Consider the following 14,998-nt stretch of genomic DNA (forward strand, 5'->3'; position numbering starts at 1 on the left):
GTCTGACCACCTGCATAGAACACAGGCCAGGAATCCCAACCAAGCAATCTCTCCAGGAGATCTATCATTGGTTGTGGTGTGGTACCATAGCTGCTCCTTGATGACTACATCAGTTCAGTGGCTGAATCAGCCCATAGAGGCATGTAAGCAACGCCCTGTGTAGGAGGTGGAAGGGGCATGATCCATATTGATTCCCTGCTTCTGCTCGTGTTTGATTGCATCCTTTGCTCTTGAAAGGGCTTGTGTGATGCTCTAGTCTTTGCCACAAAGTTAGGTGAAGGGCTCTCTGTGTCCTGCCACTCCTTGTTCAGTAAAATAACACCAATTCAGCTGCACAGGGCCCTCTTTTACCTTGGAGGATGCAGCTGGCCTTACCCATTATGTTATCATAAATAGAAAATAAGCAGTAATTGAATGGTTATGGGTGCTGTTGAAAGGTGATAACTGTTGATTCTGAAGTTATAAATACAATATAGACTGAAGACAGATTTTATAGGATTTTATTTGATGACCTTTGTGAAATGAATTGAGTTCTAATATCAGTGGGGTAGCCATGTTAGTTTGTATCTGCAAAAACAGCAAGAAGTCCTGTGGCACCTTACAGACTAACAGATATGTTGGATCATAAGCAGGTCTTTGCCCATGAAAGCTTGTGCTCCAAAATATCTGTTAGTTTGTAAGGTGCCACAGGACTTCTCGTTGAGTTTGAATGTAATTTTCATTATATAGATGTCAGAATCACAAAAGCACCACCATAATTGGTATTAATTGATCCTATTGATGGTAGTCTCAAAAAGAAGCTGACGTTTGAATGGGATTAGAGTCTAAGGTATCCACTCACCAAAAATGTGTCTGTCTCAGATGAGAGTGCAGTGCAAGGAAATTTTTCCTGCTATTTCCAGGCTTTCCATGTTCTGTGGATAGAAGACTTCCAGATCAAGGATGACTGATCTTGTGTAATTTACATGCACGCACACACAAGATTTTAATCAGAGCAGAAAATGTCAGTCAGTGACAGTTTGATCCTGTGGTGTAGCATCATAATTAACAGACTAAATCCTTGTTTTCCCTGGTCTCCAGAACTGCAGAGTGTGTGCTGAGTGTGGCACACGAACCAGTTGTCAGTGGCACCACAACTGCCTAATATGTGATAGTTGTTACCAACAGCAAGACAACCTCCCTTGTCCTTTTTGTGAAAAATTATGCCACCCAGACTTGCAGAAAGACTTGTTGCACTGTCATATATGCAAAAGGTAAGAAGCCAAATTTACTACAACCCCTTAAATAATAATAATATGTTTGGTGGCCTATTTGAAATTAGTTCATCCATTTCACATCACTTAACAGACAAGTGTCATCCTAAACCATTGCCACAGTGATCAATAAATGGGAAGCTTTTTTTGTATTTTCAGCAAGTAGGCATGGTCTATAAACTGTCCTCTCCTATACTAAAAATTGGGTCACAATAAAGAAACTTGCCCTTCTGTTTCTGATGTTGCATTTATTTTGTGGGTAAGCTGAAGAATAGAGCTGACCTGGGCTGTGAATGTGATGACTTTCATGAGCACTCACTTTACATTCTTTTTATTATTAAAATTTTGATTTTCATGAAAATAGTAATGGTATATCAGAAAAGAATTATCTGTATTTGTCTACTATTGGAGAGCCTAGAGAATAGGCCTTCTGCATCCAGTTATACCCATGCTGTTAGCTCAGTAATGGCGGGGTAAAATGGGGGAAATCTTTATACTGATGTTCATTTAGAAAAATATTACAGATACATGGTTGGCTTTAAACAAAGTTCGTACTGATATTTAAATTTCTTCTATGCTTGTTGTATTGAAAGCTTCTTTGAATATTTTTTCCTTTCTCCAAAGCAGTAGTAATTCTAAGTTGAGTAAGGATCACATTTTGTAGGACTTACTCTCTAAATATGTCAAAGTATAAAGTATATTTAGTCAAAGTTGCCCCTGAAGACATTGTCTTAGACTATTAGCGGGCAACCTCAAGCCCATAGGGGTTCTGTGTGTGGACCACAAAACATTTTGTTGCCCATGTACGGGGGGCCTGATGCTGCTCGTTTTTGTCTGCATAGTTTTTCTTCCACCAGTATTATAAAAGTAACACATTTCAAGGAAGGGCATATGAAGTGAGATGCATGCTGTTTGCACAGAACATTGAGAGAGCCATCTGCTCACTCTGTGTCCAATTGAAGAGTTGCTGTGGTTCGTTTGGCACACCCCACAAATTCGAGGTATGCAAGTGCAGTTAGGAAATCTATACTATCCTAGGAGATTGTCTTGGTTACAACAATCTTGTGGCCCACTGAGATGAACAAAGGACATTCATGCAGCTTACTCACTAATCTAGGTTGCCCCTCACTGGTTTATGCTTTCATTTTGTGTGTGTGCATGCATTCATGCACCTGTGCATGCTCTGAGAATATTTTGTTTTTATACATGCATAAAATGATAATGATATGAATATGTAACTTTCATAATCTATTCAGGTGGATTCATATAGAATGTGACAAACCTTCAGGTAATGAATTGGACTCTCAGTTAAAAGATTACATCTGTACTGTTTGTAAACAAGTTGAAGAAGTGGCTCAGACCCAGCCATGTGATCTAATGCAGACTTCTGGACTTATTCCTGAATCTGGAAGTATGACAGGTAAAGTTTTCTTTCTTAAAGTGTGAGTGTATCACAGTTAGTTATGGTTAAGCTCAGTGCCTTTTTTGTTTGTTTAAAAAAAAAAGAAGAAGAGCCGGTACTCAGCCAGCTTCCTACTCCCCACTTCCAGCAAAAGCCATGGCTGGGCTGCCAAGATGCCAATACTCAGTACCTGCAAGTACCAGCACAAAAAAAAGCACTGGCTAAGATGTATTTAATTAAATCATCATACAACATACAATGAAATTTATTTTATCATTATAATGGGTTCAAGTCAAAACAAAATATTTACACGGGAGACAATCCCTGAGATGAGAGGGGAAACAAGTTACACGTGAAGTGCTTTCTGTAGGTTTAAATAGTAGGTCATTGACAGATCTGAGAGTAGAGCCCAGGTCAGCCCAAGTTATAAGCTGGTGCTCTGTCCACTAGACATGCTATCTAGCTAAATTGGAACAAGAAAGGAATTGAATACGTCACATTGACATACGCATAAGGAGACATTCCTCATTCTGCTCATGCCTGTGTTGTCTTATGGGAGAAATACAATTGGTGTTTAAAGTTAGAGCAGCTGGCTAGACATTTTAGAAAAAACACCATCATTAGGAGAGGGCACTAGTGAAATCTTACACTGTCTTAACAGCATCAGCCAACATAACACCTTTTGAAATCTTGCCATCCATGAGTTGTGAGCTTCTTTTAGAAGAAATAGGAAGAATAAGTGCAAGGAATCTACATGTCAGGAAACTGTTTCTTCATTGGTGAGGGGGAAAATGTTGAACCACCAGAAAAATCAAGTGTAATTCTCCTAGTTGTGCAGGCTAGTCCATTGTGTAAACAAGCATCTTTGATGTTGGCTTTGTTCGTGTTTATATGCCTTTGATGAATAGCAGGGGATAATAAAAATTTGATCTTGTAGAGGGACAGTGACAGAAGGTAAATGGATGGCAGAGGTTAGGAATGAACATGTACAGTGGGTTAGCAAAAGGTCACTTCTATCTTGAAAGCTACTTTGGTTATTGAACTTTCAAATGCTATGTTTGGGTCATATGGGGAAAGTCTGAGCTAACACACACAACTAATCCTAAAAGCCTTCCAACCTTAAAGTGAAAATGCTGCTGAGTAAATGGAAGCTTTTATTTGAATGCTCAAAGTTGAAAATACTACTTTTGTTATGTTTTCAGCCAGATAAAACACTGAGGCTGTGTCTACACTACAGAAATAACCTTGAAGTTGCCTACTTCAAAGCTGAGCATCTGTACGCACCCTACTTCAAAGTAGGTCACTACTCCATTCCCGGGAATGGAGTAAGGACTTCAAAGTTCAGCTCCCTGTTTCAAGTTAACTTGGAAGTAAGGGAAAATGTGTGTAGACGCTCTGCTGGCTAATTCAAAGTAGTGCCTAACTTCGAAGCTAGTTCCTCGTGTAGACGCACCCTGAGGTATGTATTTTCCCCACGGAAGAACTGGGCTGTCATCTCAACAACTAGTGAAAATCTGAAGCTATTATAGGAATGTAGTCATGTAGCGTCTTATGCCCAAGAGATCACTTCTGTGCATTAAACCCAGATTTGGAGCCAATCTAAATGATAGGTTCCTTAAATTGAAATTAAAATATCACTCTAATGTTGGCATAGTCTCTGAGAGTGATTTTTAGGTGCTAAAAGTAGCATCAACTGATAATTTATGGCTTTTGAACTTTAAAGAGATATTCCTGAACGAAAAGCGTGGTTGTTTTGCTTTTTTACACTAATATTATCTGATAATCAGTTCTTTTGAAACTGGAGTTACTAGCATAATGCTTTGTTTTCCCTGTCCACTACTTTGCCAACTGCGTTTTAATGAATTTTATTAGGTATAAAGGCTTTTAGGGGAAAACAAAGTAGGCTTCTGGTAGCTGTGAACTATAATGTGTTTAGCCCAATTGATAGTATATTAACTCAATGAGCATGGCTTTCTCCATGCAACTTTTTTCAGCTGAACTGATATCCATGCTTCAAGGGGAAAATTTAGCTTCCAGTGTGTCAGGAGAGTAAGCTGAAAGGTCAGTGTTCTGAACATTGGTGTACGATAGAGCCTCTTCACTATGTCACAAGTCTACAGTGTCCTTGTGTTACTCATTTTTATAAATATTTTCAGCCATGATTCTGCAATACACATTATTTATAGCAGGCGTGTCCAACCCGCGGCCCACGGGCCGCATGCGGCCCTGGACAGCTAGTAATACGGCCCCACAAGATCGTAAACTTTTAACATTATGTGATTTATATACCTTAACTATATTATATATTTTATGTGTGGCCCAAGACAATTCCTCTTCACTCAGTGTGGCCCAGGCAAGCCAAAAGGTTGGACACTCACGATTTATAGGGTTTGGGATCTCAGGGCCTGCTTCTCATTTGCACCAAATCTTTTTTATATGGCTCTGGAAGTAGAAAGGGATTTTAAAGCAAGTGTAAATTATGTTTACAAAATTTGACTTGCACTCATTTTACAGTCCCTTTTCCTTGGCAGGGTGGTGTAAAGCGGTGTTTCTCCATCTTTTTGTTTTTTTAAATCATCATCTACATCCATGGGCTCACTGCCTGTTGGTGACTGATCTCTCGCTTGCTCGCTATTTCCTTCTGTCTTTCCCTATCCAGTGCAGAGTGGCTTATTGTTTGTAGGCTAGCTCAGCACCAATCTACTATATCATCTACCCATTCTCTGTGGGGTCTGCCTCTCCTATTCAGACCATCCATTATGCCCAATACCAGGGTCTAGTTTTTTTTGCTGGTGGTTCATTCTGCAAGTATGCCCAAATCACTGTAACTTGCATTGTATAATCTTCTGCAGTAGTTTCTATTTCAATTGTGTCTTCCTATATAATTCCTCATTGATGATGTTCTGCATAAATAATGACCTTCTGCATCCATCATGTTCTCCGGATCTTTCTGTAACAATTCCTTTCAAACGCCAATATTCTTCTCTTTGGGTCTTTTGTTATCACCCATGTCTCACATCCATACGCACATTTTCAAGATACTCAGCTTCCTTCTTAAGCTGATTGCTTTGCTTTTCCAGATTGTATCCATCGCCTTCAAACTCACTCTTGTTTTCACTATTCTGGTTGCTATTTCCTTCTTACAGTCTAGATCGTACGTTATGTTGCTCCCTAGGTACGTGAACTTCTCTGTTCTCTAGTTCAATTCTGTCTACACTTAGATCTTTGTTTCTATTTCCTTTTCTCTAAATACCATTGTTTCTGTTTTATCAATGTTCATAATCACTGTACCACTTCTCTTCCTTGTTTAGCACCTGCATCGTTTCTGCTAGCTTCTCATCTTCTTCAATGATAACGATATCATCTGCGAACCTCAAGTTGTTAATTTTTATCCTGTGGACAGATATCCCTTCTACCTCTTCCTTGGTCTTGTCCGTCGCGCTCTCTGGATGCATGATGAAGATATTTGGCAATATTGGATCTCACCTCTACTCATTCTGAACTAACTTCCCAACTCTCTGCATGTTCTCACCGCTGCCTCTGCATTGTCGTTGATATCCTTCAACAACCGTATCAGTCTGCTATCCACTCTATACGACTCAAACACTGCCCGAGTCACTTGCTGACCTATATTGTCAATTGCCTTCTGAAAATTGATGAAGCAAGTGTGTATATATACTTGTTCTTTTATTGAGCTTTCTCCACTATCAATCTTAGTGCCAATATCTGCTTTATGGTATTTGTCTTTCCTGAACTCCTCTTTCCCGTCTGCAGTCGTAGTCTCTCTGTCAGAATCATCATGAGCACCTTGCCTAAATGACTTGTTAGGGCTATCGTTCTGTAGTTCTTGCACTTCCTTTCTTGCATATTGTCACTAGCACAGATATTGTCCATTCCTTAGATGTCTTCCCTTCTTTCCATCCTATATTACGTAGTTAGTGTACTTCCTGCATCATACTTTCTCCGCCATATTTAATCATCTCTCCTGTCATCTTATTTCCAGGGCTCTAGTTGTTGTTTAGTTGTTTCACTGGTCTTTCTACTTCCTCCTTCAAAATATTGGTCTCGCTCTCAGTGTTTATAGGAGATATCTCCTCCAGTTCTTCGATCAGTGTGTCTCAGACACTCGGGTCCAACTGTGCTCTGTGTAGATCGGTGCAATATCTTGTCCATCGCTGCACAATCTTCTCCTTGTTCATGAACACCTCTTCATTCTCATCTTTGATTGCAGTCTGCTTCGGCTGCCACTTTGTTAATATTCATAATCATTTTATACGCCTCCCTGGTCTTACATTCACTGTAATACCTCTCTAAATCGTCACACTGCTCCTCTAACCATTTCACCTTATCCTTTCTGGTCGCTTTCCTTACCTCATTGCATTTCACTCTATATTGCTGTTCTGTCCTCTCAGAAACATCCCTTCTGATCTTAAGTGCTCTCTTCTCTTGAACCAACTTCACTATCTCCTGCCTAATCCACTTCTTATTGATCTTTTCTTCTGGAACAGTCTGCTTGGTTGCCTCTTCTATCTTTCTGGCTATCCCTTCGACTCTCCGATCTAGGTCTTTCTCTGTGGCCTCATTTCTAATCTTCTCTTCAAGCACTGCTCTGTACACATTCCCTATTTCTTCCTCACCTAGCCTCGCCATATCTCCTCTTTTCTTAAACTGTGTCTTATACTTTCTCTTGACTTTTATGTAGATGTTTGCAATCACTAGACTGTGATCAAAGTCTATATCTGCTGTTTGGAAAGTTCAGAAATGTTGTGCTATTGTTGCCCAACTTCTTCTTATCAAAATCATATCTATCATGTTCTTGGATTTCCCATTGTTCAGTCGCCATGTCCACTTCCTACAGTCCTTTTGTTGGAATCTCGTGTTGCAGATCACCATCTTGTGCTCTGTAGAAACTCTAGTAGTTTCTCACTTCATTCGTTTCTCACTCCATATCCAAACCTTCCCATAACGCTCTCCCAACCTTCATTATTTGCGTTCGGATGTTCCGTGTTCCAACTGATAGTATATGTGCTTAAAAAAAAAAAAAAAGAAAAAAGTGTAAGTGCCCACATACTTCTCTTGTGTACCCCCAAGGGCCCACATACCACTGGTTGAGAAATATGGTCCTAAGGTAATCAAAGGTCCTGAAACAAGTGCTATTCACCCTGTCCAGATTACTGTGCCCATTTCAGGAGTCAGATTTGTTCTGCATACCGCCAAGTTACACCTCACTTAAAAACGACTTACATAGAAAAAACATGCAAAAATATAACACAAAACTACTACTGAAAACTTGCTGAGTTTCTACCATTTTATTTTCTAATAAATGAATTGGAATAGAAATATTGTACTTACATTTCAGCATAAGGCATATGAAGTAGTAGAACAGGTCATTGTCTGGATGAACTTTTAGATTGTACAGACATTACCAGTGTATTTTATGTAGCCTGTTGTAAAACTCAGCAAATATTTAGATGAAATGATGTATCCCCTCACAGACCTCAGTGTACCCCCAAGGGTACATGTACTCCTGGTTCAGAGACACTGAGAACTATTGAGAAAGCAGGTGTAGCATTAGTTAGAATTAGGCTTATGGGGCTCATCTGTACTAAAAAATTAATTTGGATTAAGGTTGGGAATGCATTTATAGTGCTGTATAGATTCCTGAATACTTCCACATGTGAACACACTTAAAGAGCGCCTTGTACCTTGAAGATTAAACCATCTAGGCTTTCCCTGTACTTGAAATTTAAACCCTTAGAGCTGTGTCAGTCGTGGGTGTTAAAAAAAAAAAAAAAAATTCCACCCCTTATCAAAATAGCTCTGCCGATTAAAGCCACATTTTAGATCCAATTATGCCAACAGAAGAGGCTTTCTGTTAAGGTAGGAGGTGGTGTTCGTATACAGAAGAAGACTCCTTCCATTGGTGAACACTGTCTACATTCAGGGACTATTCCGCTCTGTAGTGTAGGTGTAGCTTTAGGTGGGATTAAATTAAAGAGGGACAGGGCACTCTTATTCCAGAATAAATGACCATACCTAAAGTTATTCCATATATTAGGTGAGTTATAGCTTTTCCTGAATAACTCCACGTTCAGACAAGCTCTTTAGGGAAAACTATAAATTCTACCACATTTTCTTGTTGTCCTGATTTGCCTGAGCTCAGAGCATATAGTTAAATACCATGTTGTTCAACCAAAAGGTCAAGGAATGACAGAAAACAGTGGTGCTAAAGTAATACAATAAACACCATGTCAAAATTGATAAATACTTTGCTTTTTCTTAAGCTTGTACAAATGAAATGGAGATTGGAGATGATGCAGAGGGTGTGGCATTTCAGGAAAAAACAGTTCCTGATGATGGTCTTGATCAAGAATCAGCTGTTGGATGTGTCACAGATGGTAAGAATGAGAACTTGACAACCAGATGAAATAGCAATGTCTATACTGTGTACATTTGCTTTCAGTTAATGATCACTAAGTGTTCAAAGAGTTACATAAACACCAATAGGAAGATTCCCTGGCTTTTGCAGAGTCAAATGACATATAGTTTCCATCGCCAGAATTCTTCATTGACTGTATCAACTATGTTTTGTTGTTTGAAAGATTATTTTGATTAGGACAAGGGTAAAGTTATATAAACTATATCTACAAAACATTTTATATGGGGAAAAATATGAATCTGTTTACTGGGAGTGGATATTTCCTGAAATAGAAGCTAACCAAACTAGTATGGTTGTATATTTGTGGGATATAGAGAAAAGTACAGTTTTATTTGTTGCCATAGAATTGCAGTTTCAGAATTTTCTGTACAAGTCTGCAAAGAATTATGAAGTCATATAACCCTTCTTCCAGCTGGACACAGGCTTGCTGTTGCTGAGCCAGGTCCCAGTATGCTGCTTGGGCCTCACCAGTGAGTTATGGGTCCATTTGTTTCTCCCAGGAACTCATTTTTCAGCTAGCTGTGGTGGTTACAAGCTCAGAGATGTTCATTAGGTGCCTGAATAGCCCTGCTGCCCATCTTGGTCAAGGTGAGACTGGCTGAAGCTCCAGGGCAGGCCTTCCCTCTGTGACTGTTGCCCTCTTCTCACCGCTTCTGTGAGAACAAGTTGGCCACTTCTACTTGAAATTGTCTATTCTGCTCATGCCTGACCAGTTGAGCTTTCTGCATGTGCTTCTGGAAGTCCAGGAGTGCTTCCTGGAACTGACTGTTCCTTTCATTCTTCATCTGCTGTTGGTTCTCCATTAGAGTATTTCATCCATGGACCTTCTGTATGGAGGAGTCTCAGATCTAAAAACCCATGTTTGGACAGGCCTTTTCTGAAGAATTGGGACCTTTTGTCCCCACTTCCAGCTTGTCCTAGGTTTACTCTTTTTGTGCCTGTACCATTCACAGGGGAATTCTGTCTGGAACCTTTTCACAAAGCCTGAGCAAGGTAATTTTCAGCAAGGTCTGCTATTGTTTTTTTGTTTTGTTTTTTAAGTCAGTCTCTCACCTCTGTAAGTTCTTCAACCCAGAAGTTCCTGGATCTTGCTTCTGAGCCTTTGTCATGATAGAAGTTCATACAGTCTCCCTTCTGTCCATTTTGTTTCTGGGATCATTTCCCAGCAGTAGCTCCAGCCTCTGGGAGGTACCAGAGCTCTCCCTTTCCATTTCCTGCTTTTGCTTTTATAGGTGACAGCCCATTAAGCTAAGTGGGGTTTTACCCAGGTGTATCAGATGGGTCTAATCAGCCATCTGTGGGCCTCCAATCCCAGCGGAATGGCTCCATTTATGCTTTCCCTCAGTCTCCTGTGTTAATAGTAGTACACAACCGGATGAGTGGCTGAAGTTTCTCTTGTGTGTTTTGGGACACATATCCAAGGGGTGAATGCCTTTAGAATCCTTCCTACATAGATTTAATCATACAACCACATGACCTAATGTGATGATTTCTTTTTTTTTTTTTTCAAAATTTAAATGGATTTTTAAAATAGATGTTCTAACTTCATAAAAATTATCTCATGACAATAATACAAGTAATTTTTTCCAGCTTTACACTCAGTTCACTCCATTTTCCTTGTAAGCATCAAGTGGGGCTGGATTGCCCTTCAAAAATTGCCAATGACTTCCCTTACTGGAAACCAGCTCACCCTGATTTAAAGCACTTTGACATCTTCAAAAAGAAAGCATCATAGACGTAGCATACATATTTATTAATATGGCTTAGAGGTCAGTGCTTTAGATTAATGAGTCATTTTTTGCTGCTGGCAAAATGTGCAACTCTGTCAGAACTACCTGCCCTTTACAACTGGAACGTTGAGAATTCGAGTGTTCCTTATAGAAAGGTAGACCACTAGCAAATGAGCCACCCAGTCCAAAATCTTGTAGCCTTATACGCTTTCTTCCTGAATTCAAGAAAGAAGTAATCGTCTATTTGATATCTGTTTACTGCATGGAAGATTGAACCTCAAAAGACTTCTTCATGTTAGTTTTCAAAATATAGAGTAGTAGGGGAAATTCTTATGAAAACATTTCATATTCTAAATACAGTAAGTAATTTTTTTTCCAGAATCAGATGTCTTCCACATATTCTCTACTTAGAATATTGGCACATGCTGTTGCACAGAACTGGAGAACTAACAAAATTTTGGCACTTGAAAAATTGTAGCACCTAACACAGAGGGACAGGTCTACACACCAAAGGGACTACACAGGCATTGCCACAGTATCTTAGCTATGCTAGTGTAGCCCCGTAGTGCAGCCTGTGCCACTAGAAAGACTTTTCTGTTGGTGTAGGAACACCACCACCTGCTTGAACAATGATAGCTAAAGTGACGGCCATTCACTCTTCACTTTGCTGCATGTATGCTGTGGGTCAGGTTGGCATAGCTACACTCTTGTGTTTGGATTTTTCACGCGACAGACAGATATAGGTTAGTCAGCCTACGTGTTTCGCCTGTAAACCATGTCAAGGATTAAGCATCAAGTTCATACCCTTAAGTTTTTACAATACCTTTCGTGGTTCCATTTTTATGTCTTTTTAATAGCACTTCAGAGCATCTGACAGCTTTAGTGTTTTACAATAAGTCTGTTGGTTAGTTGTTGGTTAGTTGTTTAAAATTTCGTAAAAAATAGGAAAGAAAAGTCAATCAAGATATTATGAAGTATTAGCCAAAAAGTAGGATGGCTTCTACTCAAAATCACTGTTGCCTTCAGTATGAGGTGATTAGTAGTAGGCATCCTTCAGTCTGCATAGACTATGGATCGCGCCCTTTATAGTTTCAATTAAGGACTTCATTTACAGCGTCTTCTGTGACTATGAAGACCCACACGAGAGTGACAGTCCTTGTTGCATCTCTTGCAGATGTGGTGGGTGTCTGGCAAGTCCTTAGTGTGCTTTCTGTGTGCTCGCTTCTCCTCTGCTAGCCGTCTGATCCTCATCTCGCCCTTCTGAAGGCCCTTGGTCATCTGTTAATTCAGAAGTTGTTCAAAGCCTAAACCTTCAGGTTGTCTGTATGTTTTATTTTGTTCCAGCACACTTGGATAGGACACTAGCTGAATTTTCTTCACTGAATAATATAATCAATAAACTTGTCAGATTATTTCTTTGAAAAATCATAACACTTTAGGACTAGAAGGGACCTCAGTATATCTCTTAGTCTGGTCCTCTGTATTCAAAGCAGGACTGAGTAGTAACTAGACCAATCCTAACAGGTGAGATGGTACAGCTTATTGTAAAAAAGCCTTCCATGAAGGAGATTCCAGAATCTCTCTAGGCAATTTGTTCTAGTGCTTTACTACTCTGACAGGAATTTTTTCCTAATGTCCAAAGTGCACATTCCTTGCTGCAATTTAAACTCATTGCTTTTGGTTCTAAACTCAAAGGTTAACAAGCACAAGTTTTGCCCTTCTCTTTGTAACAATGTTTATGTACTTGAAAACTGTTATGTCCTCCCTTAGTTTTCTCCAAACTAAATAAATCAGAGTTTTGTTTTGTTTTGTTTTGTTCAGTTAGTTAGTTAGTTATATTTTACCTTATAGGTCATGTGTTTTATCATATAATCATTTTTATTGCTCTGTTCTGGACTTGCTCCAGTTTGTCCACATCTTTCCAGAAATGTGGCATCTAGAACTGGATACAGTATTTCAGTTGAGACCTTACCAGAGCAGTGCAGAGTAGAGTGGAAAAATTACTTCTTGTGTTTTATTTACAACATTTGTTAGTACATCCCAGAATGATGTCTGTGGTGTTTGCCACATAGTACACATTTAGCTTGTAAATCACTATAACCTCTAAATCCCTTTCCACAGTTCTCCTTAGGCAGACACTTCCCATTTTGTATGTGTGCAATTGATTGTTCTTCCTCAGTGAAGTACTTTGCACTTGTCCATATTGAAAGTCCTCCTGTTTATTTCAGACTATTTCTCTAGTTTGTCCAGATCATTTTGAATTTTAATCCTATCTTCCAAAGCACATGCATTCCCTACCAGCTTGGAATCATCTGCATCTTTATGAGTGTACTTTCTCTGCCATTTATTTAAATCAGGGTTGGGAAACCTGCTGGCAACAGATTGGATCCAGCCTATGAGTTGCCTGGCTGTGGCCCAGGAGGCTTGGGATTCAGCCCCTCTCCCACCTCCCAGCAGGAGTGTGAGATACTGCTGGTGCTTCTGACATACAGGGGGTGCCATGGCTGGAGTGTCAGCACTGGCCAGCTCAGACCACTATGGGAGGGGAGCGAGCCCCTGACCCATTGCAAGCCTGATCCAGGCAAGATGTGGCTGGATCTGGCTTGTGGGGTCTGCTTGGCAGGAGGGAGGCAGCTCCTGAGCTACAGGGACATGCTCCGTGCCAGCATTGTTCCCATTGGCTGCATTGCAGTCAGTGAGAGAGTCCAGGGGTGGTGCTGGCAGAGACACTTTCCTGTAGCATGCAGAACAGCATGGAGCATTTTCCCCCACCATGGAGCTGGACAAGGTAGGTGCCTGTGTCCCCATCCACTGCCCCCTCAAGATTGTTATGTTAATGAAGACATGTTCGTATGAACACAAAACTGTTTGTTTAACTGAAAGTGGAGGTAGACAGCATGATCAAAATTGGTTTAGATGTCAAGTGTACATCTTTTGGTTTTAGTGCTATTTAATGGCTTCACAGATTACTTGGAAGATGAAATAATCAAATTTGGTTTTGATACCAATTAAGAGGAATTGCAAACATAATAAAGGATCAAGTGAAACTGCAACAGGTCCTTAAGAATTTAGAAAATAGGTCATATTTCAGCGGGAGGATATTCAAATTTTGTAGCGATAATACCAATGAGAAATGCCATGCGAGGGGAAAAAGGGTTTGAGGCAAGGAATCCCACTGGTGGTACTACATTGCAACCATGAACATTTAATGTAATGCTATTGCAAAAAAGAGATGACTAAATATGTTGTTTTGCCTGACTTTATAAAAATATAGGTTTAAATTCTTCAGAAATTATGGCGTAGTCTCATGCTTACATAAGCATTCAACAAAAAAATTTTTCTTTATGCCACCTTTGCACACCATAAGCACATTTTCATCCTTACCCGAAGGCAATGGCTATACTACAGCTCTTTTCCATGATACACATCTGAGACCACTTCCGGAAAAGAGGACGTGTTCAATCCCTGTAAACCTCATTCTACAAGGAAGGAGGGATGACCCAACAGAGGAGGTTTTTCTGAAATTTGGTGCTGTGTAGATGGGCCAAATTTCAGAAAAGTCTCCCTGACAGAAAAGCAGAAAAAGTTATGAAAATTGCGGTGCACAATTTGCATATCTTTTCACATCATTTCTCCATAGTCTGTCCATAGCGTAAGTGGCATACTGTGGGGAGCTTTATTGGGCATGTAGGTTGGGAAAGGTTTTCATCCAACTCAGCAGTTTACACTAGCTGAGATTGTTTAATCTGTGGAGTCTTTCTTTTTAATGTTTTTATGGTGGATATCATGGGGTTATGAATCTGTCAGAGGTATTTTTCAGAAGGAAAATTGTAGTTTGCTATAAATTACCCACTGGAAAATTTAGTTTGTGGTTAATTTTTTGAATATCTATACTATTCTGATTTATTATCTGACTGATTTGTGCAACACTGGGTCTTTGTTTAAACTATAAAGCTTTATATTAAATCAACGGTGTTAATCCAATTGCTGAATATTGAAATCTAAAATTATCTTATAGCAGTGAAAATTGTTATGTTTTGAACATACTTTCACTTTACGTAGCTCAAAGATAATATATTACTTTAAATTTATTATTAACTGTTCTCCACTATCCTCATTTTCTTTAGGAAAATGGACTTTTACTACTTCTGTACATGTTTAGATTTGAGCACCA

General features: G+C 39.5%; 1 protein-coding gene across 8 annotated transcripts in view; it reads left to right on the forward strand.

Annotated features, from left to right (window-relative positions):
* The window catches only part of KMT2C (lysine methyltransferase 2C), a 346,453-nt gene that overhangs the window by 208,574 nt on the left and 122,881 nt on the right, over positions 1-14,998 (forward strand). For all 8 annotated transcript variants that reach the window (XM_074985089.1, XM_074985087.1, XM_074985090.1 and 5 more), the window contains 3 exons: positions 1,081-1,253; positions 2,510-2,673; positions 8,940-9,053. In XM_074985089.1, coding sequence (XP_074841190.1) covers positions 1,081-1,253; positions 2,510-2,673; positions 8,940-9,053 — 451 coding nt within the window. The remainder of the gene's footprint in view (positions 1-1,080; positions 1,254-2,509; positions 2,674-8,939; positions 9,054-14,998) is intronic.

The sequence above is a fragment of the Carettochelys insculpta genome, chromosome 2, assembly GCF_033958435.1.
Source record: "Carettochelys insculpta isolate YL-2023 chromosome 2, ASM3395843v1, whole genome shotgun sequence".
NCBI classification, from domain to species: domain Eukaryota; kingdom Metazoa; phylum Chordata; order Testudines; family Carettochelyidae; genus Carettochelys; species Carettochelys insculpta.